At 46.5% G+C, this 25,716-nt stretch overlaps 1 protein-coding gene across 4 annotated transcripts in view; it reads right to left on the bottom strand.

The window, feature by feature from the left end:
- Window positions 1–25,716, bottom strand: part of plce1 (phospholipase C, epsilon 1) — a 79,426-nt gene that overhangs the window by 10,509 nt on the left and 43,201 nt on the right. For 3 of the 4 annotated variants that reach the window (XR_013812637.1, XM_079756505.1, XM_079756506.1), the window contains exons 9-36: window positions 25,487–25,654; window positions 20,260–20,405; window positions 19,664–19,811; window positions 19,210–19,323; window positions 18,946–19,055; window positions 18,432–18,551; window positions 15,792–15,920; window positions 15,452–15,588; window positions 15,155–15,261; window positions 14,851–14,975; window positions 14,500–14,644; window positions 14,001–14,162; window positions 13,440–13,557; window positions 12,677–12,851; window positions 12,465–12,587; window positions 12,208–12,344; window positions 11,656–11,894; window positions 10,836–10,897; window positions 10,274–10,439; window positions 9,726–9,833; window positions 8,436–8,552; window positions 7,168–7,326; window positions 6,915–7,053; window positions 6,341–6,382; window positions 2,578–2,699; window positions 2,245–2,362; window positions 1,875–2,012; window positions 539–865 (exon numbers count right to left, since the gene is read on the bottom strand). Coding sequence is in view for 3 of the 4 variants with exons in the window: in XM_079756505.1 (XP_079612631.1) it covers window positions 539–865; window positions 1,875–2,012; window positions 2,245–2,362; window positions 2,578–2,699; window positions 6,341–6,382; window positions 6,915–7,053; window positions 7,168–7,326; window positions 8,436–8,552; window positions 9,726–9,833; window positions 10,274–10,439; window positions 10,836–10,897; window positions 11,656–11,894; window positions 12,208–12,344; window positions 12,465–12,587; window positions 12,677–12,851; window positions 13,440–13,557; window positions 14,001–14,162; window positions 14,500–14,644; window positions 14,851–14,975; window positions 15,155–15,261; window positions 15,452–15,588; window positions 15,792–15,920; window positions 18,432–18,551; window positions 18,946–19,055; window positions 19,210–19,323; window positions 19,664–19,811; window positions 20,260–20,405; window positions 25,487–25,654 (3,901 nt within the window). In the remaining variant the exon portion in view is untranslated. The remainder of the gene's footprint in view (window positions 1–538; window positions 866–1,874; window positions 2,013–2,244; window positions 2,363–2,577; window positions 2,700–6,340; window positions 6,383–6,914; window positions 7,054–7,167; window positions 7,327–8,435; window positions 8,553–9,725; window positions 9,834–10,273; window positions 10,440–10,835; window positions 10,898–11,655; window positions 11,895–12,207; window positions 12,345–12,464; window positions 12,588–12,676; window positions 12,852–13,439; window positions 13,558–14,000; window positions 14,163–14,499; window positions 14,645–14,850; window positions 14,976–15,154; window positions 15,262–15,451; window positions 15,589–15,791; window positions 15,921–18,431; window positions 18,552–18,945; window positions 19,056–19,209; window positions 19,324–19,663; window positions 19,812–20,259; window positions 20,406–25,486; window positions 25,655–25,716) is intronic. The other variant, XM_079756507.1, reaches the window with a different exon arrangement.

The following is a 25,716-nucleotide window of genomic DNA, read 5'->3' as shown; positions in this document are numbered from 1 at the left end:
GACCTCTTCCTGCCAGAGGTAGGGAGGGTCCAGCCCACTGCATGCACCCTACCTCCCTTCAGGAGACAACTCGCATTGCTTTTGCTAAATGTTTATCTCAAATTCCTGCTTCTCTTCTGTAAGGAGGAATGATAGGGGGAGAGTTTGGCTCGGGGAAATGGAAAATTGCTTCCACCCCATCTGAGAGGTGGAGATCACAGCGAGCGGAGTAGACCATAGATTAAGGGTGTCTTCTAAATGCTCCTCAGAGGGAGATAACCTGCTGTTTGGAGGGTCGGAGGTCAGCAGGGGGAGGGGGATTGAAGGTTTTGGGTTTTTTTAATGGCGCGCTGATCTAGTTTTAATATCATGACTCGGCAGGTTAAAATGCTAGCGCCGCGCAAGTACCTAAGACCAGGAACTCCTCGTGCTTCTCACACCACCATGAAAGAAGTTCAAGCCTGACGTCTTTTTGTACAGTTATACTACATTCCATACTACATTCCCCCCTCCCCCGTGCCACATGTCCGCTGCCCCGAGGCCCCACACTCCGCCTCACCGTCGGTCTGGTAGTTGAGCGCCACCAGCTGGATGCCGTGCAGCCAGAAGGGCAGCGGGCTGGGGTTGGCCGAGTCGATGCGCGTGGCCGCCGGGTAGGTGCGCAGCAGCTGGGAGCCCGTGTGCTGGATGAGCTTGCGAGAGTAGCGGCGGCAGAGGCGCTTGGCGGCGTTCTCGTTGACCGAGGAGATGTGGTAGCACTTGGGCGTGCGGATGATGGAGCTGAGGGAGGCGGGCGCGCTGGGCACCGGGGACGTCTGGCACTGCTGTTGGGCCTGCTGTGTCTGCTGCTGCTCCTCCCAGCTCAGACGCACGCACTCTGCACCTCCTGGAGGGAGGAGGAGGAGGAGGTGAGAGAGGAGGAGGAGGAGGAGGAGGAGGAGGAGGTGTGGGAGGAAGAGGTGAGGGAGGAGGAGGGGGAGGAGGAGGAGAAGGTGTTGGAGGGGGAGGATACAATGGTTAACGGATTGCATTGACAGGGAGTGGGCCTTTTCTAACCTGTGGCCACTCGTCGTGTTTTACAGTGTGTGCCCTCACGTTCACCCGTTTACACACATGTACATGCACCGTAGACAGTGTGCACCGCGCAAGGGCGCGGCTGTCTTTAGGGGGCCGAGGGGGGGGCGAGGGCAGGGGGGAGAGGCGAGGAGCGGAGGAGATGAGGGACGTGAAGGAGGACGTGGTGAGTCAGGAAATAAATGTTTAAGAGAGGAGGGTCACTTTATTTTCAGATTTTGTTGTTGTTGATCTAAACAGGATATGTGTGTGCATGCATGTGTGTATTTATTCATGCTTGTTTGTATGCAAGCGCGAGCACGGTCGTTCACAAAAGTGGCTTTGGTGCAGTGCTCACTACTCTGATTGGTTTAAATGGGGTCAGCAGGGCAGACGTCTGATTGGTTCAGATAGGGTCAGGTGGTCGGATATCTGATGGATTCCGATTGGGTCAGGGGGTGGGACGTCTGGGATGGCTCTATGGTGTCGTGCTATCGTTGTTGTTGTTTCTCCTACAGAGGTCCCAGGGTGCGTGACGTTTGGACCAGACGGGAAAGAGAGCCAACTGTATCCCAACCATCAGGGTCGACGGGGGAGGAGGGGGTCAGGGGTCAGGGGTCAGGGGTCGGGGGGGGGGTCAGTGTCTCCCTGGGTGTCCAGTATGGGATTTCTCTATTTAAGGTCAAAGGGATCATTTTTCAGAGTCAAAATACACCAGGAAAAGGACCTGCGGGTGTAGGCTGCTTCTCATGCACGTCACACACACACACAAATACATTTTACACAATACAAAATCTACCACTTTAATGTAATATAACATAATAAAACCGCCACTTGTCTACCTTTCCCTGAGGGGCGGGTCTGGGGGGCGGAGTCTCCCAGTGTGTTAATGCGAGCAGGGGCCGCTCCAAATATGGACTTCCTGCCCTTCCCTCGGTCCTTCCCTCGGCCCGAGTCAGTCGGAGACAGTGTGGACAGGCCTGGTTCCCACGGGCATGCACGCGTATGCCAACACACATAAACAAACGAAAAGAAAAACAAAAGCATCACCAGTTGTGTTATTTTCAATTTGCTCTCTCTCTCTCTCTCTCTCTCTCTCTCGCCAGACTGAAAGACAGATCAGACGAACAGACAGAGATACAGACCGACATACAGTTGGAACGGTGACAGGCAGACACACAGAGAGACAGACTGATGGGGGGAAGAGCCTACCGGGGAACTTGATGGCCTGGCAGTAGATGATGAGGTCCGACAGCTCCTGGGCGATCTGCCGGCTCTCCTTCTTGTTCTGAGGAAGGTAGAACTCCTCCCCCAACTCCATATCAAACACCTACACACACACACACACACACACACACACACACACACACACACACACACACACACACACACACACAGTGAAAAGGTAGATATAAAATACCTTTATAACCTGAAATTCTATCATATCATCAATGGGGTAAGCAGCCGCCCTTGTACCCCCACATATCCGACCCTAGAGGGGCGATGTTCATACAGTTTTGACTCTCTGAGTTTCCGTTGGCCTACTTTTCCCTTGCAGTTTGCCGCCCTCTCCGGTTTCTTGGAGCTTCTCTTGGGAACCTCGTCAGTCGGCGGCTCTTCCTTCTCCGCTGTGCTCTTCCCCTCCGGCTTGTCGTCCAGGATGTTGTCTGAACACAAGACCAGCCCACACACACACACACACACCATGAAGGACAACGTTCCCCAGTGATCCCAGTGCCCCGTCTGGGAATCAGAGGCGGAGTCACACATTAACGGGCCATCATTGACCCAAAGAGGACGGTACAAAGAGCTCTGCTCCGGGACGTGTGACGAAGAGACGGTTTATCGAGGAGACATTCCAGCTTTCTGGATATCACCAAAACACAATACCCAATGTGAACTAAAACACTTAGAAAAGCTGAAGCACGGTGACAGGAACAGGACAGATGGAGCGCTCTTAATTTGTGGTGTAACATATGGTCTTTATCAATGTTTATCGGACAGGGGAGTGAACTCTCCACGGAGGTGGAATCAAGTTTGAAGACCGTATTGAGTAAGGCAGAAAACGTTTAACCACTATCGATCCACGGCACTCGTCTCTTAGCAAAAACTGCCCCCGGTACATTTTACATATTGGCCCCAGACTGCGTGACAGCATTTCCAGGCAGATGGCCCTGTTTGGCCCCTCCCCCTCCCCACTGTAAACACGAGCAGTAGCAGTTTGCTGTTCCTTGCTCTAGATATACTCCACATGAGCGTTACGGCCAAAACCCCATCGACCAAGGCCCTTATCTGCCAGATGGACACACCACAACAAACACAAGAGTCTCTGAGCAGAATAGCTCCTTTACTGTGAACTAAGAGGAGGGATCTGCAGCAGAGAACCAAGATTATGAGCGTTCACTAGCATTCATCTTGTACCCAAAGCATCAGAGCAGGTAGGGTTTAAGGCTCCGACATGCTCTCTGTGTTGCACGACCGCAGTTTCCATTCATATCATATTTTCCGAACACCATAAAAAAATAATAAAGAAGAAGAGGCATGGGAATTCAGAAAGGAAATGGCATTTTTATCTCTCGCAACAGTTTGTGGGATATCTCGGCTAGAGTACAGTTCCGTCTGGCTGTCGACAGATCTCCACGCACAACCTCTCTTCTTATTGGCATCCATTTTGTCATCTGGAGCATGCGCTAGCTAGTGGACCGCTTGCTATGCGTACAATCCAAGGGGCCACACATCCTGGGCTGTGCGTGATCATCCGCTTAGGGGTCCCACAGGCCTTGTGGAGAAGACGATGAAAAAATCTACGCCAGGCAACGTCGTACGTTTGTTTACAGCTGCCTTCATGCACTTGCGACCGACCTTCGTCAAGTGCTTCCATCTAAACTCGCCCCCCCCCCCCCCCCACCCCCCGACCCTTAACACAATCTGACGTCGACAACAGAAAGTCAATCCTAACTTCATATGTATCCGTCAAAACAAACTCAAAACTTATGAAAGGGAGAGACTGGGAGCGAGGTCCAGACAGAAAGGCACCCATCCGGCATCCTTTCCCCTTAATGTGAACTACTCCACGACCAGAGAGGACCGTGAAGCGTCAGAGGGAGCCAGCCAAGGCCAAATCCGGGGCCGGCCGTGTGAAGCCCTGCGAGGGGCAGGGCGACAGGGTACGGGGGGCACGTCCAGTACAGGGCCCGGGTGCCTAGGGGGGGCTTTCCACGGCGTGGATGTGTCGTGCCGGGGCAGAGCAGGGGCCTGAGAAACCAGATGGCTCTGTTTTGGTTTCCATATGAAGCCCAGTTCTAGCTATGTTTCACACACACACACACACACACACACACACACACACACACACACACACACACACACACACACACACACACACACACACACACACACACACACACACACAACCACACAGTTTGCCGGGGCTGTTTACGCTGACATACATCCCTGCTTGCTTGTTTTTCTATGTGGGTGGGTGTGGTTGGTTGCGTGTGTGCTATGTTTGTGAGGGAGAGAGCCTATTTCTTTACAAAACATCTGTCTACTCTTGAAGACCCGTCTCATTTACATGCCAATCATTGACAAGCTTGTACTTGCATACACATCTCCACACGGCCAACAGCTATATAACGATGCCACATGGATTCGAGTTGCGACAGCAGTGACAGTAATGGCATAATTAGTTGGATTTATCCAGTAGTCTGAGTTTCGGGCCCCAGCCCATGTTCCTTGACTCGACTTGGAAAGGGCTTTTTCCATTCTCACTATAAGCATCCTTTAGCAAGTTGATGTTGTCTTACCACAACCAGCTCCTAAATGACCTGTCTCTGTACTGTTTAACCCCTACCTGCTCCTTAATGACCTGTCTCCGTACTGCCTAAGCCCTACCTGCCCCCTAAGGACCTCTCTTTGTGTTCACTGATCCTGAATTACCTTTAATTTATACTAAAAAATGCCTAAACTGAAACACATGATCCTCTTGAATATGATTTCAACAAAAACATCGACATTAAAGGCTGCCAAAGACAGTTTAAGGTAAATATCGGGCAGCCAGATAATTGTTACGATCCCAGATGGCCAACCCCCTGACCCAATCTTAAGTATCGAAATACCGAATTAATTAGCAATTTATAACATCAATTCCGAATCATCCATCCTTACCTGGCTGCGGCCATTTGCCTTCTCAAATCACGATACATGAAGTTCGGAGGATGATTCCATTCTTTAGTTCGTTGTTTACTTATATAGCCAGTCAAAACAGTTGGTTTGTGCGTCTATCGAAAATACTTATCCGTAAACAAGATCTCCCCACCATCTTCCAACGAATGCGCACGCACACACACGTACACACACACACGCACACACTTCAGCCTGATCAGCCGCAGTGACACAGCACTGATGGCAGCGGAATCATGCTTCTTGATAATATGGTTGGTATATGGTTGATAATGTGGTTTAAAAATAAAACTGATAGCGATCGCATTCTGGAATATTTGAGGGGACAGGTTAATTGTTTGGGGGACGGGTAAAAATGGACTGCCACTTGCCCTACAGGACATGTGGTGCAATAAGTTAACGTGGAGCCCTGCACACACACACACACACACACACACACACACACACACACACACACACACACACACACACACACACACACACCACGATAATTGGCAGACATGATGCACCTTGAAGAGCATGGTAGGGCAACGGCGTGCACAGACGTTGCAGGTAAGAGCAACGGACATGCATAAACCATGAAGCTTTGTCAAAAGAAGCTCAATGGGAAAGCGCAAATGCCCATCGCCATGGTTACAGATTGATAGCATGATTCTGATACAATGATGAGGAGGTATCTACGAGCAAAGCGTACAAATATGGCTCGCTAGATATTTGTTAACTGTGTATGTTCAGGTGGCAAATATTTACAGAAGCTGAGAGCTGTCATGGGTGGTATATAAACTATAACTCTTTGGTTTTGTCGTGATCCTGGCATAATTAAGGCATTATCATGTCGTAACCTTATGGTTATGACGTGTTAAAGAGGCACTTGTCATCTCGACAAAACGGGCACAAGAAATATTATACCAGCCATAGCAGCTCTCGGCTTACGTCAATATGAAATATTTAGGTAGGTTGCTGAATATTAGTTACAGCAAAAATGTGTAACAGATTCAAAACAACATCAGGGATCGTTTCAGGGGGAAGATGATATGAAACGTGAATATGGTTCACTTCAGCGTATCGGATCACCATGGATACGCATGAGAGTGGGGAGCCATGGTTCACAACACCATGTAATTACCTTCCAGGCTATAGGAGGCGGTAGAGGCCATGAGGACATCAGCTACACAGGAGAGATGCACCAAAACAAAGGATAAGAAAACGAAGGGAGTGAAAAGAATGCAAAGTATGAAGGGATCAAAGAAATAACGGGAAATATTGCAACGGGAAACTCCTTAAGAGACCGAGGGAGAGCCTTCTGCCGGTATCAACTAGTTTTAACTAGTTGGACCCAGTCTTTGGAGGGGTGTTGGTGTGATGCATTTCAGAAAAAAGCCGTTTCCAGTCATTGTGATAGGGCTCTCCTGCAAATAATGGTGTACCTATGGAAGGGCCGGCTGCCTGACTTTAAAGAGTAAAAGAGTACTAAATCAGTAATGTAAAATGTAACTGCGGCGTGTGGAGGTACTTGCCCCAACCAAGTCAGCTTTGACCCAGTTTCTCATTGTACAACTAGACATATTGGGTTGCACTTTAGTTAACCAACAATTTGGGTAAAAAGAAACGTTAAAAAAAGAGTAGGTGTGCCTGACCTCTTCATGTTAAACTGGTTGATTCACGGATGTGGGTGATGAAAGAAGCGTGTTTCTCCTTACCGTCTGAGAGAGATTCGTAGTCATAGTCGTACTCGTCCTCTTCCTCCTCCTCTTCCTCATTGGTGTTGTTGCTCGTGGAGCCCACCCCCGGTGACCCCCCGTTGCTAGCCTGGGCCTGCATGTGGGCGAGCTGGTGAGCCTGTGAATGGAGAGAGAGAGAGAGAGAGAGAGAGTGTTTGTATTGCATTACTTACAACTGACAAGTTATTCCGCTTGTGAGCATCTTGTAATATATGTGAGTGAGTGTGTTGACCTTCTGTTTGAGAATGTCTACAGGCGCTTGGTGGGCTTTGAGCTTCTTGTTCTTGAGGAGTATCTTCCCCCTCAGCTGGAGGGGGGAGGGCAGGAGGGGGTCGTCGCTGAAGTCGCTCTCAAGCAGGAAACGCATCACCAGACGCTCGCCAAACACCGCCTGGGAGAGGAGGGGTCAGCGGGTCAGGAGCGGACGCCGGCGAGGCAGAAAACTCCTCGCTCAGAAAAGTGTTTCTATTCTTCTTCTAACTTCGTTATTCACTATTTCAGATCAACGGTTAGGATTTCTCCATCGATCGCCACACTTTCCCCTGCCCTTTCTTTTTCTAATGAACTAAAACTCCCTCTAGCACAGATTGGTCCGTCCGCAATTTAATTCTGAATGTTGGTTAGAACAGGAGCGAGGCCGGACCGATCTTCAGAGAGCGACAGAAATGTGATCTGGAGAGGATGGTCTCACGAGGCTGGAATGAGCTGAATGATTTAACAAGGTTAGAGGACCCCTCTGAGCGTTTAACGTGAGTGCGCCTGTCACTAATGCTGATGAGAGCAGCAGTGCTTTGCTCTTTGTGATGAGACACTTTGTGAAGCACTTGTATGGTGATTCACCATCTTGTTTTCATTCCCAAACACTCAAACTCTTTGCGCATTGATTTCCATGATAAAAAAAAATGCTATAATGCTATCGATTACATTTGTGGTCGAGGGCACACTCACATTAAACGTTTTTCAGCAGAGTCGGCACACGGAAGACATTTTGACTGATGAGATTGTTCGTTAGCAGACGTTTTAGCTAAGATGCTACGATGGTTTAATCACTCGCATTGCCCTTTAATGAGGGGAGGATGGAGAGGAGGGAGGGAGGAAGGGAGGGAGGGAGGGAGGTCAGAGTTAAGAGGGGGAGAGAAGAAAGGAGAGGGAGGAGAGAGAAGAGAGGGTAGAAAGGCTGAGAGGCAAAGGAGAAGAGAGAGGAGAAGAGAGGAGAGAGGAGGAGTGAGAGGAGAGAGGAGGAGTGAGACGAGAGGGAGAGAGATTCTGACAACAGATTGTTGTCTGAATCCTCAGAGGGACCCCCTCCTGTGAGGAAGCCTCAAGCTCCTTTATCCAAACAAACTTACAGACCTGATTCTACAGAGGACCACAAATAACCATAAAAAAGACATTCCTTCCCGACTCTTATCAGACCACTTTATAAGTAGTTATATATATATGTAGTGCCATTTTGTTCATTATTGATGTCATCCCGGGTTCCATGGTTGTGCGTCCTACCTTGAAGATGTCGGCCATCTTGCGTTGCTGGGGCAGGGAGCAGTGGTTCTCTATGGACAGGATGACGGGCATGTCGGAGTTAACAAATGCTGAGCGGTTTACCGCTTCCACCACGTCCTTTGGAATCACGGGAAGGAACAGGACAGGGTTTAAGATTTATAGATGAAGGCTGTGTTTTATTTGACACTCATAAAATGTATAATATGTCATTTTTGCCGCTAGGAGTCTCTTAATCAGCACGTTAACATAATACTTTGTAAAGTAGGCAAACGCATGCAGAAATCTTGTTCACGGATGCGTTCATGTATTATCGACTTTAATATTTAATTAAATAGTTAGGTTACATAATGTTGACTTGATAACTTTACATTAGATGAGTCGACTACCCAAACATCGAAGATAATGTAATTTTGGGAAGCCCAGCGCTGTTAACCATGGACAAAACAACCGTAATATAAGTTACTTTGTGAATGTGTTTCCCGTTGTTGTAACTTTACAACGATAATGTACACATTACGGTGCTTCCCACAGAATTAGATTCTATTTGTGGTGGTAGCTGACTGGGGTGGGTTTTCAAATTTTCAAATGTTTTAAGCATGAAAGCTATTGGATATTCACGATCTGCGATGTAACAGCGATGCAACGCGGGGAACTAAAGACGTGATCACCGATATGAGTCCTGTGTGTCTAGTCCTGCCAGGCAGCAGCACTCCTGTCTATAGAGCCATGGTTCGGTCAATACTTCTACACAGTATTCCAATCACAAGGCCCAGTACCCTGCCCTCAACAACCGCTTGGCTAAAACACAATTAAACTGGAGAAGTCTCACGTTTCAAAATTTTCCCAGTGGATGAAAATCACTGCTTAGAAGTGAATTCCACTAGCTCTACAACAGTAAAAAAGAAGATCATATACCGGTTGACCCGTGGGGCTCCAGTGTGTACGTACATAGACTGTATATAATACCGGATGAACTGAATTTAAACCGAATGTGGACATTGCTGGAAACACAAATAAATTGGCAAAAAAACAAGCACACAAGTCCTCGTGAGATTTAGACCATGTATTTTATTTGTTTTGGGGTGTTTCTGGACTCCCTCAAGATGAACCCTAGGAACCCCAATCTTACCTTGGTGGCGTGTGTGCATACATGCACGTGCGTCTGTGAATTTGCGTGTGTGTCTGTTTGTGTGTAAGGGAGGTATATATACCTTGAAGGGTATCTTGGTGGTATGTGTGTGTGTGTGTGTGTGTGTGTGTGTGTCGGGGGGGGGGGGGGGGTTCATCTACCTTGAAGGGTATCTTGGTGGTGAGGGTGTGTCCGTGATAGATGACCGGCATGCCGTCGTCTCCATCCCAGCAGTCCAGCTCCACACTCCTGCAGCCCTGCAGAAGGACCTGCATCACCACGGCAACCGAGAGGAGAGGAAAAACATTGGGTTTAATACGGAAAGAGGAATTTTGAGTAACTGCATTTCTTTGTGAATCCATCAGGCTTTCTTCAATGAGATGGAGAAGCAGACCAAAAACCTCCCATTTTAAAACTAATGTATCAGCCCCTGAGAACGATGATAATGACATAAGTCTGCATGCCCTCCTGTCTGTCTGCCTGTCCGTCAATCCATCTGTTTCTTCATCATTCATCCACCAGCCACCAATCCATCCATCATTCATCCATCATCCATCAATTCATCATCCATCCATCATTCATCTGTCCATAATCCATCCATTCACCCATCCATCCATCCGTCCATTCATCCTCCACCCATCCATCATTCATCCATCCATAATTCATCATATGTCCATCTGTCCATCCGTCCATCCTCCACCCCCCTCACCTGGCTGTAGAGCTCCACAGAGGACTCCCCTTTGAGCTGGTGTCCAGTCAGGTAGGTGTTGTGGGACGACTCGATGTAGTAGTAGGAGAGGGGGTGCTGCAGCTCCGCCGGGTCCACCTGAGACTCTTCGTGACGCGACGCACAGTTCTCCTTGTCCATCAGATACCTGGAGGACGGGGGGAGGGAGTGAGTGTGTGAGTGAGTGAGGGAGGGCCAAGCAAGTGAATGCAAAGAAAAAAAAGGCACAGAGAGAATATGAAATTAAATAACCGGATTAAAAGTAAAAAACATTCAGAACATTATTATAATAAAATCTATGAAGTATGTTTTATAGGTAAACTATATTGAATGAAGTATAATTTAATTATAATAAAATGTAGTAACAATGTGTAATAATTTAATTTATTTAAATAATTAAATTAAAACAATGTACTCAATTGTCAAAAACTTCTCGCCTTTTATTATTTTAAACATCTAAATTGTTGTTAACATTTTAAATTGAGTGGTATTCCTAACAGAAGTACAGTTGTTTTACTGTAATATGAATACTAACACTACCAACCTGGCAAAGCCTTCAAATGACATCCAGCCCATCTGTCGCATGCTCGACGACGGCTCAAATTTCTGAAGCAGACAAAATGAATTAAAGCTCATTAAAGTCATCGACCCACTCTGTCATTTCCTGTTTACAGCTTCCTTAGTTCCTTTCCTCTGAACCTCCATCAATCTTTCTTTAATCCCCCTCACACTCTTTCACTGTCTCTCTCTCTGCTAATCATCTTCTATCATCTCTAGTTCCTCTGTCTCCTCTCTCTGTCGTAGTGCAAGTCTCTTGATCAGTCTGATTCTGTTCCTCCTTTACTCTAGATTCGTCAATTTGGCAAAGCATTCCCGCTCATCTGCTCATTTTTCCATCAGTCAGTCTGTCCATCCACCCATTCCATGAATTTGTAGTTAGTTGTGCAGTGTTTAAATAAATAATCATCATCATTAATCTAACTGAATCAAACCATATCTCCCCTATTTCCTCACAAACCTCAAACACTCTCAAGCTACTATTTCAACCCTACCCCCAAGAGCTTTCGGTTTATTATTCAAGGTAGCCATTCGTCCATTAACAGCAACAACCCACATCCTTTACTGGAAGTAAACTCTCTCTACCACTCTACCACAACATTTATAGCTTCCCTGGCCCGTCGTGCTCAAACTCTACAATCTACCATTTAGAACCAAACGTCCAAACTATATATTATTGATAGTAATTGATAATTAATCCCAACTTGGACCCGGCCTGACTTTAAAACACAGCATCAAACTAGAAGTCGACCTCAGAACTCTACCTGCACTCACAACTGTAAATTGTTGGGGCTCTATTCCACTACCTGTATGATGCTGAGGATGTTGTCATAGCTCAGGTGCTCTCTCTGGCAGTTGACCAGGAAGTCGTTGAGCTGGGGAATGGCCATGCCCAGGACCCCGAGCGAGGCGTTCTCCACGCCCGTGCCGTTGGTCACGATGCTCGCCGCCGCAATGGCGTCTGATATCTGCTTCTGGTTGTCCGTCATCTGCTGCTGCGTTCGGATGAAGAGGCCCAGGTCTGACCCGTTCCTGGTCAACAAGTCTGAGAGAGAGAGGGAGGGAGGGAGAGGGAGAGGGAGAGGGAGAGAGAGAGAGAGAGAGAGGGAGGGGAGAGTTTGTTAGCATGGGATACATTAGCATTTGGTATGTTAGCATGGGGCATGTTAGCATGAGATATCTTTGTATGAGGTATGTTAGCATGTGGTATATTGGAGTGATAGCATAAGGTATGTTAGAATGGGGCATGTGAGTATGAAATATCTTTGTATGAGGTATGTTAGCATGTGGCATGTTAGTATGAGGTATCTTTTTATGAGGTATGTTAGCATGTGGCATGTTAGCATGTGGATGGGTACCGAGGTCCGGCTGGAGTCCCATGTCCAAGTCGTCGATGCGCAGGTTGGTGTAGAGGGGCGCCGACTCAGGACTGGATCGGCTCACGGGGACAGCAAACGTATCGAAGAGCTCCTTCAGGTCTTTCCTGCTGCGGATGCTAGCAAAAAACACAAAACACACTCTTCACCATCCAACCCGACGTAGTCCTGTCCACAAGTCTCAAGTCTAAGAGAAGGCTTTGGAGTGATCGAGTTGAGGCCAGGGTTAGGGTTCCTACCTGAAGGACTTGAAGAGCTCCACAAACTCAATGAAGCTCATGGAGCTGTCTGAGATCATCAGGTTCTGGAAACCTTTGAAGCAACCTTTGCACCTGCCGTGCCACGACCGGCTGCTCCATGCACTAGTAAACAACAACAACAACAACTCACAATCAACAGTAATTAACGTAAGTAGGAAAAAAGAAGCATGATGTGATCCGATGACACGTACCCAGGCGGCGGTGTCTTTGCGGTCCCTGATAGGACGGGAGAGGCCTGGGGGCGGGTCGGAACGGCCCCTACCATGCTGGATGAGGAAGAGGAGGAGGTGGAGGAGGAAGAGGAAGAGGCCAGCATCGCTGGGCTCCTATTGGCTGACAGGGAGAATGGTCCAGGAAAGCTGTCCTCTGTGTGGAGGGGAAAAGATCAAACAGAAATATTTAATTTATTAATTTATATAAATGCACTTATTTACTTTCAATTAAATTTTGGGATGCAAAACTACGTCTATTATCAACAGGTAACGTTGGGTACGTTAAGGGTCCTAACTAATATGTAACTATATTAAGAGGAACCCATGGCTGTCTGCCTGCCTGTCTGTCTGTCCTGAACCATCGTTCATCAGATGGACTCGGTGGGTCTATTGCTAGTGACCAAAGGATGTGCAGAATCGAGGTAGAAGTAGTTCAAATTAGCAGTTCTAGAGAAAGCTTTGACAATTGGTTCGTTCTGACAACAGGCACGGAACGGGCACTGCACTGGCAGGTGTACTGCTGAGGACCCGAGGAAGTGCAATGTTGATGTGAAGTTGTTTGGATGAAAGGCGCTCGAAAAAGCTGCAAGCTGCAGTATCGAAGGCCACGTTTGAAGGAGCACTGCACTAGCTATGTGATGTCTAGAAAATATAGTAATATATATATTATTATTATTTAATTTATTTAGTTAGTGGAGCATTACTTCCATCCTTCCATGTACAAGCCCTGAGGAGTTCCTACCTGACTCGTCCTGGTCAATGCTGTCGTTGAACTCCATTCCGTTCCGGCCCAGGGCTTCCTTACAGCTCCGGGTCTTTCGGGAAACCATCTCATCGTCCGTAACATCCCCGCTGTCTCCCTGTGAACAACCGGTCAACGACGTCAGTAACGAGCCAAGCATCACAGCATTTTTTGGAAGTGATTTGGTTTATACAGCTTGCAGTCTGACACAGACCATCAGCAGGAGGAAGACAATGATGTAATTAATGTTATCTTAATTGACCATTGACCAGCAGAGAAGGTTAACTGCGGAATGGTAGGATGGGATGAGTGGGTGGATGTTATTTAACCATTAGAACATTAAAATGATATGACATACATTAGAAATATAAGATTTCCTTACGCTAAAATATATCCACAACAATGCTTGAGTAATATGCCCCAACTAATATCTGCTCCTTAGTGACATTCATCCCAAAACACCCTATGACGATTCAAACATCTGCTAAAGGACATCAATGACATTACTAAATAGAAAGTGACATATCCTTCAAAACAAAAGCGCAAATCGTTTTTGCTGACCCTGACGAGGACCTTCTTCTTCTTCTTGGTCTTGTCGTTTCCCAGCGTGTTGTTCTTCTGGCCGCCCGCCTTCTCTGCCCCGCCGGCGCCCATGTTCCAGCGCCGCCCCCCGAACAGCTCGATGGCCTGGGCCAGAGACGGGCCCTCGTACCGCCCCTCCTCCTGACACGACACACGGCACATATCACGTATATATCACATCAACTGTAAGGGCACATGACAGCCAGATATTCTGTCAAATGTCATGCCAAATGCCCTCCAGATATCACACCAAGTATCATACCAATATTACACCAGAAATCATCCCAATACCAGCCCAAATATCAGCCCAAATATCAGCCCACATAGCTTCCAAATAGCACACCAAACATTACACCAAATAGCCCAGTATCAGCTAACAATCATTCAAAATATCACACAAATATCTCCCCTTATATTTCTCCCCAAACATCACGCCAGATATCACCCATAATATTTAACAAAAGCATCCTTAACCTACCTGATACAAGCTGACATACTGTCTCCTCAGCCACTGCAGTCTTTGGTCGGGGAACTTCTTCAGTTTCCTGGTGGCGTTCACCAGCTCTGATAGGCCCTTGTAAAGCGCCTGGGCCGTGTGATTGGGTGCCACAAAGTGAAGCAGCCTATCAGAGGCGGAGTCACAGTAGATTAAGATTATGCTACCAATACGCTTTTTGTCATTCAACGGCAGTGAAGATGATGACAAACATTATGATAGTGTATTATAAAATTAATAATGCAGTAGAAAAGTAGAGTTTCATGCTTAGAGCTGCTTCGAGCATCATTAAATAGTGGCTTTCGACTTGAAGCCTCATTAAGAGGGGCCTACCTGTTGTCGGTGGTGCTGAGGCCGTAGAGCAGTGTGAGCGCGTTGTCTTCAGCCGTCATTTGGCTCAGTTTGTTTTGAAGACACACAGCGTGGACGTCTGCCCCATGGTGACCCAGGAACACCGCCTGGCATTTCAAAATGAAAGCTCCTTACTTGCTGTGCGCATTAACAATGTTTTTAAAAGTGAACAACTAAATAAACAAATTACACATATATATATATATATATATATATATATATATATATATATATAATTATGCACATGTTCTACTACTAAACAACTAAAGTCTTGTCCCAGGGGTACCTTGACCACCCCCAGATCCAGCAGGCCTTCGGCCAGACCAGCAAACACGGTTTGGCCAAGCCCCACTGGAGGCTCCGCCGCTGGGGGTCCTCCGCACCGAGGCTTCCCTGCCATGGAGGTAAACAACAGTCAGATGTTGGATTCACATGTTTACAACGGATTTACGAGTCAATTATCAAATGTGTAGAATGGGATAATTAAGGAAATACACAATGTGAACTTCAGTGTAGACTTCATGTGATCATAATAAAGTGCCTGTGCTGTGTGTTTCTCAGGGGGCCTTCCTCTGGCCCTTACCCCAGGTGAGGGTGGTGTTGTCGGGCTGCAGTGTGAGGAGGCAGCGGGCGCTGAGGTGGCTGTCCTGGTCGTAGTGGATCACCGTAGCGCCCTGCAGCAGGAACTGATGTGTGTTGGGCTGCAGGGACAGCACGTACCTGCAGGAGGAGTGTGAATATATGTTAGTGTGTGTGTGTGTGTGTGTGTGTGTGTGTGTGTGTGTAAATGTGTGTGGTTAAATTTGGCGTGTGTGTGTAACTGTAAATGAGTGTGTGTAAATGTTGTGTTAGTGTAAGGGTAAATGTTGTGCGTCTAAATGTAAATGTGTGTTTTTTAAATGTTGTGTGTATGTGTGTGTTACCAGGGTATGATCTCTGTGTTGTGGGCGAAGGCGGGGTGGGTCTCCTCGGTTCCCTGGAACTCAACCTCCTTCCCCCCCGCCTCCAGGCACGGCTCAGCCTCCGCATCAGACACATCCCCCACTGTGAACCTGGAGAGAGAGAGAGAGAGAGAGAGAGAGAGAGAGAGAGAGAGAGAGAGAGAGAGAGAGAGAGAGAGAGAGAGAGATACAGAGAGAGAGAGATACAGAGGAGGGGGAGATGTGGGGTGAGATAGATGTAGAGAGAAAGACAAAGGAAGTGGGAGAGTGTGAGAGACGGAGATGGAAGGAAGGAAGAGAGGTGGATGTAAGAGTAAGATCTCCAAGGCCATTCTAGTCATCAGAAGATCACCCATGCATTCTTCACAAGGGCCAGTACAAAACACCTTATCTAGGGTCAAACACATTCCATGTTGGAATACAATCCACTCCATGTTTCACCTCCAGCCATTCTTGGAGTGACAGTCCAATTCAAGCGTCATCAGAGTTAATGGGCTCTTCCACTCATTCAAACAGGTCATTCAGAACGCCGGGCCAGACCGTTAATGGATTCCGGAGTGTCTTCCTGTACAGGGATCCCGGTAACCCATGAATAGGTTAGAGGCTCTCGGCTCATTGAGAGGAAGTGTTTAACGGGGACACCCTGAACCATTCTGTAGTACATAGATACAGCCTACACTTTAAACAGTTTTCAGTTGTATTTGTAACTTATATGTGTTTCTGTTCATCTGTTCATTTGATTTATCGAGCGCTCCCTCTGTTTCTATCCCCTAGTTAATTTTAATGTTTCCCCCCATTATTGTTGTAACTGTTTGAACTGCGTTGCTTTGTTAGTCATGCCTTAAATACCATTCATTGTTAACATAGTCAAGATTCTTTTCATGAAGTGCTCATCTCCTGTGTTGTCTCCAGACCACTTACAAGACCCGACTGGCTTCAGGGGCTATCTTGGAAGAGCGGGAACTACGGTGAAGAGGAGGAGGAGGAGGAGGAGGAGGAGAAAGAGAAGAAAGCAGGATGTGAGAGGAGCAGGAAGTTAAAGGACGATCAACGCCCATCTGAAGGGTTCTGGGTTCAATCCTCTGTGTCCTCAGACTACCTTGTTGATGACACCTCATCACGGTTAAATCAACCAACCGGCTAATATGTTCAGCACAACAAATGAGGTGGATCCAAAATGGCGCCGTCGGCCGACAGCTGCATGCTGAGATCTAACAGGACTCTTTATGTTTCCTGTACCGGCAGGAAAGCCCAGAAAGGGTATGTGTTGTTTCTCCCGGTTGTTTATTTAAACCACCGCTTCCTCAGGATAACAGTCTGAGAACTTATTCCTGTATTAATCCATTAGGTTGTGTCTTATGAAGGGTAATTGGAGGGAGCCATGCAAAGATCCACCACAGACAGGAACACCAGGCGTCTGTGCTGCCATGAACAACGTGGATCATGGAAATTCAGGTGGAAAAAAACAAATTATGAGTCAAATTATGTCTGGCAGCTATCTTGGCATCCATATTGGATCCAGCCGGGGATTGCAATAAAAAAAGAGGGCAAAAATGAATGATTAATAAAATATGGTGTGCGAGCTAACCAGGAATCATGCGCAATTTAGCACATGATAAAAGTATTTTCTAGAACAAGTCCTTCAAATAAAATCAAAAGTCAAACGAGTATCTATCAAGTTCTCGACAACTTCTAGAACGTTGTACTACTAATAGAACAGCGGTTGCATTCATAAGAACGATCGTTTTAGTATATTTAGTGTGTAGAGCAGGGTAGTCCTGGCCAATGTGATGCGAAGAGCCTAAGCCATATTTAATTTTTTAATTGTACTTCAAATCAAGTAGAAGATTGCATGTAAAGAATAATACTGAACTAGCGGGCGCCTGTACAACTGCCAAGGTTTATGGGTAGGGTAGTTATGCTTCGGAGAAGCAAAAAGAGAGATAAAGCAGCAAAATCTATCTATTTTAAATGGTTATGCAGTCATGGTCCCCAGACATCAAATGTGTCATATGTTATGAATGCTAAAATTGGCTGAAAATGGAAGCTGGCGATCTTAAACCTTAACCATCTTACGTCTTACTACACAATGACCTCTCAATGCTCATTCATGAACACACTGAGTAGCTCTCTGAGCCATTTTCAAGGTCACTGAGCCATTGTCAAACCAAATCCAAGCATCACATGGAAGATGTGTTTGTACGTGTGTGTGTGTGTGTGTGTGTGTGTGTGTGTGTGTGTGTGTGTGTGTGTGTGTGTGTGTGTGTGTGTGTGTGCATGCTTGTGTGTTTGTGCCTTTATGGGGCATGTCAAGTCCTTTGAAAGCATAATTCTGGAAATGGCTACGCAAATAAACTTGACTGTGTGCGTGTATAAGAGTGAGTGTGTGTCCTTACGACTCCACTGTATGTTGGTACAGCAGTGTTCTAAAGGACTTGGCCAGACAGAGCATATGGTCATATCAGAGAGTATCTAATATATAGTCTCCACCTAAGTCTAAGGTCTAAATAACAACGGCTCTCACCTCTATTAGCCCTCTGTAATAAAGACCTATTAATTGAATAGTCTAAAGTCCAAGTAAGCAAAGGGTTAGTAAGCACCGAAGATTACGTTAATACTAACGGATTGTAGCTTCGCTCCCTGAACGAGTTGTTCCGGGAGGTTGGGGGCGGGGCCACCGAGGAAGGGCTGTGACTGGTCGTTTCGTCTGAATCATCCGCCTCCAGGCTACGGTTACAGGACCTGCGGCAGACAGAGAACAAACCAGTAAGATGGCTGGACAGTCTCCAAGTGGGGTGTTAGGTAGGTAGGTTAGGAGTGTTTGCCTACCAGCCGGGTTCCAGCCCCAAAGTCGAAGGACATGACAATTATTTTCTATGTATCTTATCATGAGTGTCATGGTGAGGATACACAGAAACCACTAAATTGAGTAAGAGACGAGAGAATGACAGAGAGAGAGAAGAGGCAGGAAAAGAGGGAGACCGCGAGGGACAGAGAGAGAAGGGTGGGCGAGAGGAGATGCGACTACCCAGGTGGTTTCAGGTGAAAACAGTGTGAAACTCAGCTTCTGTAATGTTTCTCCACTGAGCTGCTGGGGTGAAGGAGTTGGAGGGTGAGGGTGGAGGGGGGAGCCTACCGGATGATCTGCAGGATGTTGCTGACAGTGGCTTCCTTCTCTGGGACATGGAGACCGTCGGGACCAGAGCGGGACATGAAATGCTGCTGGCCGTGGTAGTCGGACACAAACTGACACGCACAGGAGGAAAATCAACCAAACATTGCCGTCTGACACCAGAGTCACATTGTGTGTGTGTGTGTGTGTGTGTGTGTGTGTGTGTGTGTGTGTGTGTGTGTGTGTGTGTGTGTGTGTGTGTGTGTGTGTGTGTGTGTGTGTGTTTACCTCCAGTGAGTCTGAGTCTGTGTTTTCCAGCGGGGCTTTGAGGCTGATGATGCTGGCGGTCCCGTCCAGTGCGTCGCTCAGCTCCTTCAGGAAGACGCCGCAGAACGGAACCACCTGACAGACACACAGACAGACAGACAGACAGACAGACACACAGTTAGTTAGTTAAAGAGCTAGGCACACAGGAGAACAGGAAGTTAAAGATCATGAGAAATATGGCCTCTAGGTATGTATTCACGTTCTCAGGGTTTCTTTAGCCAAACAAACACACTAAATAAACACAAGGAAACAGATAAACCAACAGACAAACCAACAGACAACATCTCATCAACGAAAACAGAGATTTTGATGCACCGGACAGATCACTGAGATCATGCATTATATCTTATAAAGTTTTTAAATAAAGGACATGATGGCTGGTTAGGGTTGGGGTCCAGGTCAGGGTAAGAGCCACCTTGCATCCTGGGATATTGAGTGCCCTGGTGAGCAGCTTCTTGTACTCTGCGGAGGACTCGTGCTGGGCCATGGCGTCCTTCAGTCCCCGCATAGTCTCAATGTCCGCCTGTTCCATGAACTGCCACATCTTCAGCACCTTGCGAGAGCTGCAGTATGCGAACACACACACACACACACACACACACACACACACACACACACACCCGCACGCACACACACACAATTCAAAATGTATTAAACACCTTTTCAAGCTGTATTCAAGCATCTTTGAATATTTAGATAAGCGTATAAGGATAAATGTATTATTATATCAAACAGATAAACAGTGTGTGTGAAGGTTTTCCTTGTCAGTACATAATGTCAGTAAAATGTATAATGATGTCCATGCATTTATACGCATTTGCGCCTGCTCGTTTGTTTGTGTATCTTTGCCCGTGTTTGTTTCTGTGTACATGCGTGTGCACATGTTTGCATGTGTCCCTATTGGTGTTTTAAAGATTCCCGTTCACTAAGAACACTAACGTCAGCCAGCCCTCCGGGGCCCCACGTCAGACACGAACAGGACAGACATGTGTGCTTTAAAGGCCGCCTCACCGCAGCCCGGCCAGGAACTCCATGACAGCATTGTAGTTGCCCATGTTCCAGCAGCAGCGGGCGGTGTGCACCAGGTAGGAAAACACCTCCCTCTTCTCCTCCATGGAGCTGGCTGTCAGGACCAGCCACGTCACCCACGAGCTCACCTGGAGAAAAGGGAGCAGGGGACAGATCTTTAATACCCCTCTGTGTCCGCAGTGTACCCCCATAGGTATCCAAGGTCAGGATGCCCTGACCCCCCTACCTGCTCCTTAAACAGAGGCCATAAGGCTTGCAGGTTTAAAATGTAAGAGAATGATGCCTCATAAGATTGGCCGAAAAGTTGGGGCCATTAACATCATTAGTCCATGTTGTTGTTGCAGACCGTTTTTCTAACAACACACGTATGAAGAAGTACTCTCCTTTAGAAAAGAGGCAGCCCCTTATCTGCTTATGCAAACTTAAGCCCCTTCCACACATGGGTCCAGGTCAATCACTGGGACAACCTTTCAGGCACCGCTAGTGGTTTTCACTACTCACACATGCAGCTACGTTATGGAAAGTGATGCGCCCTGTCACACATGGAACGGCAATGCCGTAAGAGGGGCCGGTCCAGCAGAAGGCAGCATGGCGGTAAGGCAACACTTGTCGATACCAGCCGCCGTAGAACTAGCGGACTGAGCGGAGCCCCCATATTTCGGATTCTGTCGAGTTTCCAACCATTCTTGAAAAAAGGAGCTTGTTTGCAGACAAAATAAGCTGCATTGTTATTGTTATGGGATCACAAAAATAGCAGTGGCATAATAATCTTAACAGTGACGGATTCAAATACGTCCTCAGCGGGGTTTTATGACTTGTTTGCTCGCCCCAAATGGAAATGTCTATGTCAGACGAGTATAACCCGTTACACGGCTCACCGGGCAAGGTTACTGCTCTCATTCCCAACACAAACTAACCAGCAGAGATCCAGAAATAATTCTAGGTCTGGAGCAGGCAAATTGCCTGAGCAGATTTCCCGGTATATCGATCCTCTGTCCCAATGTCACATGACCCCAAGCTGGAAATCTCCCGGTAATTTACTGGGAAAGACTACATGTGTGAAAGGGGCTCTACATACATCCTTAAAGTACGATCCGTAAGTGTGACAGTTGTAGCCTCGGACACCAGGAGGCTATTACGGACACTCTCATTCTATGTCTCCCCTGAGATGGGAAACACTAAAATCTGTGTGACTCACTCTCACCCGTTGCTCTTAGCAACGGCTAAATAACAAAATAGTAAAATAATAAACAATTAAAAGACCTCCTCGGCTCAGGTCCTCCAACACAGAGCAAGTGCATAAGACTGACCTCTGATCAGCACACTGTTACTGATCAGATCCTGAATAAAAAGCTCATCAATATACATCCACCTTCTGAAGAGAAATAGGACATGAAACCACAATACCAAAAATAATGTAAGTATGATGGGTGGCAGGTTGAGATATAGGTAAGTAGGTGAAGTAAGGAGGGTACCTAGGTAGGAAGGGAGCTATGTTGGTTGGAAGGATAGCAGATAGGAAGGTAAGTAGTAGTAGTAGTAGTAGTAGTAGGTAGTTTCTTTCTGTATTGAAGATTCTCAACATTTAAAAACCAACAGCCCTTTCAGACCAGACCAAATCAGCCCTGGAATATTTCTTGTGCTCACGGCAAGGCCAAACACGGTGTGCAGCCAGGAGAAAGCCACTGCTGTTATGTTGTTACAACACACACATACACACACACACACAGCCTCTAATCCAACAGTGTCTTGGCCTTCGAAAAAAATACAAAGACAGAGGCCAGATACTCCGCGTACATCCAGAACACAACCCTGTGCGCGCACACACACACACACACACACACATACACACACTAGAGTTAACACAGCTACAGCGAGTATCCCACAAATATACATGCAGATTAGCATGTTTATGCGCTACTGCATGAACATTCCTCTAAACATGGCTTTGGTATAGAATGTGATAGCACTGTGCTTAATACTAGTTATACGACACTGGTTAGCTAACAATTCAGTAGAACACTAATAGAACAGTAGAACACTAACACTCACCATATAATAAATAACGCTTGCCACGAATCCAATGATACACTGTCTGAAACGGTGCTAAATACTAATACATTAATATTATTGAATACCATTACACACACATTCTGTGTGTGTGTGTGTGTGTGTGTGTGTGTGTGTGTGTGTGTGTGTGTGTGTGTGTGTGTGTGTGTGTGTGTGTGTGTGTGTGTGTGTGTGTGTGTGTGTTGCTTTCATCAAAGTCAAATGAATGCATTTGTTTAACCCCAGATATAATAACCTCAAAATCTGCCTTGCACAAGGGCGCAAGTCGTAGCAGTTGGCACAGAAACAGACATACACAAACACATTTTTCACACACACACACACACACACACACACACACACACACACACACACACACACACACACACACAAACACACAAACACTCAAACAGCGTCTCACACACAAACACTCGAGACTCGGGTGTGGGTGACAGGGTGTGTGTGTGTGTGTGTGTGTGTGTGTGTGTATGTGTGTGTGTGTTTGTCAGCTCTGCTCTAAGCTATTCTCCGTGTCTGTCCTGACAGACACAGCACTTCTGCCAGGCGCTGGCTAGCTACCGGTTACGACAAATCAGTCTAGAGATTTCAGTCTGTAGCTAGAGTTACCGCCATCGTTTAGGAGCGCTCAGTCCATCGGAAGCAGAACGTGCGCTGCTGGCACTGGGAAAGGTACATAGCGGATCGGAGAACATAGTGTAGCGGGAACATCAAGGCATGTAGGCATTAGTGGTTGGACAAGAGGAAGGACAGAAGGGATTACAATAGATTGTAGAAAGAGAAAGAGAGAAAGAGAGAGAGAGAGAGAGAGGGAGAGAGTGAGAGAGTAAGAGAAACAGAGGGTGAGGGAGAGGTACATAGACAGAGAAAGATGTGAACAGTGTCAGAATCGAAGAGAAAGAGAGAGGGATAGAAAGAGAAACAGAAAGGAGAGAGAGAGAAGCAGCGGATTAAGATAAAAGCGGACAGGAGGGAAGGAGAGCAGCGAAAAATAAAGGAGATGGGGCTTTAGAAAATATCAAGAACATTTTCAGCAAAAGGAAAACAACAAACATAAAGCCGAGCCGAATAAACCAGAGCAGTGTGAATGAAGAGGTGGGTCGATGGGTTAGAGCCCCAGAACAAACAGCACTATAAATCCAACAGGTGATGACACAACACATCACAACACGGACGGCCATCAACCACACCCGCACAGCTGAGCATCAAGATGGCATCTCTTTGATCCAGCCCTGTGTGTGTGTGTGTGTGTGTGTGTGTGTGTGTGTGTGTGTGTGTGTGTGTGTGTGTGTGTGTGTGTGTGTGTGTGTGTGTGTGTGTGTGTGTGTGTGTGTGTGTGTGTGTGTGTGCTAACCCCCCTTGATGCACATTACATAACTGAGGTCACCCAAGAATTCTTCCCCTCTTTACACATGAGCACACAGCGTACTACGTAGCATGGGGGCCACATTACCCCGCCCGCCCTCAGACACACACACACACACACACACACACACACACACACACACACAGACAGACACCTTCCCAACTAATATTTTTTGTTAAGGTTTTAATCGTACCAAGTGTTACATTTCCTTTTAAGTATAAATGACAGTGATTATTTGATTTGATTTGATTTGAAAAAGTTTAGTTTTAAAGCCCTGTATTTCGGTCAGAGTATTGTTTTTGTTGCTTTTTCAGTTTATGCCAAGTGAAAGTCATTTGACTTACATACTTTTATAGAAAGGTATGGCTTAAACCTTATTCTTAACGTTATGTAATAACATTGTAGTCATTGTATATAGTAACAACATACTACTTTGAATCTGTGATCGTTGAGACATCTATATCTTATATATTTGATCACAAAGAATGTCTCTACAGGAAGTATATGTCAGTAAATATAGAGATATCAACTCAAGCTCAACCCCACCCTGCTGTTTTGCCCTTAATTGTTTTGCAGTTAAATAAATTGATAAAAAGACGTCCAAAGTCTCCAGTACACAGGTGTTTGTCGGTTTGATTATTTGTAGGTACGGATGTTTTCTTCACTGAACACCTCCAGCTATTTCTGGCCAATCAGTGTCCCCCATCTAGGGAGCTGTAATCAGTCTCTGGCTCCACTATGCCCATATATGGACACTATGCACATTTTTGATGTGACTTAAATGAAAGCCAGCTGATGTTAAACGTAACGCAACATAAATATGACATCATCATCTCTCCCTCTCCCTCTCTCTCCCTGTCTGTTTGTGTCTCCCCCACCCTCTCTCTCAATCTCCCCTTCTCTATCAGTATTTAAGCATTTTCAATGTTTATTCTCAAAGTCATTCTGCATTAAAGGCTCTGCAAGTGGCAACGTTTAGTATGTTAAGTTAGCCAACAAACTGCCACATCACAGAATATGTTTGTGTGTGTGTGTGTGTGTATGTGTATGTGTGTGTGTGTGTGTGTGTTGCTGTGTTGGTGTGTGTGTGTGTGTGTGTGTGTGTGTGTGTGTGTGTGTGTGTGTGTGTGTGTGTGTGTGTGTGTGTGTGTGTGTTGGTGTGTGTTGGTGTGTGTTGGTGTGTGTTGGTTTGTGCTGGTGTGTAATGGTGTGTGTGTGTGCGTTTTTGTGTTTATGCAACATCGGTTGCATGCATACTTTACGAGCTCCATACCAAATACAGTAAACAAGCTCCTTCTCCCTCACCGAGGGAAGGTTGCAACTAAGCCAATAGCATTAGCATATTAGCGTCCTACATAGAGATCAGCCCCAACCTTCTGAGACCGGTAGCCAGGAAGGTGGAGGTTATGAGACGTACGACTACATAAGCTTTCATACGCAGCCTAACTATTTCTCCAAGTTGAATGAATGTAAAAAAAGTTAACTATTAAGTCAGTTAGCCAAAATTATTGATTATTATTGATTGACATATTACACACATCTCTCCTACCCTGAAGCAATCTAGAATGAAGTTTAAATACGAGCTCATCTTCAGATGATGCTCCTTCCCCTCACTCTTTGCTCAAAACAATTCAAAAGGGCTTTATTGGAATGGGTAATGTACATTTTCATTTGTCAAGCACATAAAAGTATGAAAATATGAAAATAATTAATAAAATGTTTAAATATAATCCAATACCAACTAATATGGATACACACTCATTCTCCCGCCCTCACCTCGTTGAAGCGGGCCACCAGGTCCTCCACGGCGTTGCGTCGCTGAGCATTGTGGGTAGAGGAGGGCGGGCCCGACAGAGAAGCCTTGAGGCTGGGGTGGCGCTTGGTCTGACCCTCAGTACCCCCCAGGTCTCGGGTCAGGAAACACAGGTAGTCCAGCGGGAACACCTGGAGGAATGGGGATCGGATAAATGAATGAATGAATGATGGATGCATGGAATCATTAATGG

This window comes from Pollachius pollachius (assembly GCF_949987615.1).
Source record: "Pollachius pollachius genome assembly, chromosome: 19".
Lineage (NCBI taxonomy): Eukaryota > Metazoa > Chordata > Actinopteri > Gadiformes > Gadidae > Pollachius > Pollachius pollachius.
The sequence above is the reverse complement of the archived record's forward strand: the minus strand, read 5'-3'. Positions and strand labels throughout refer to the sequence as shown.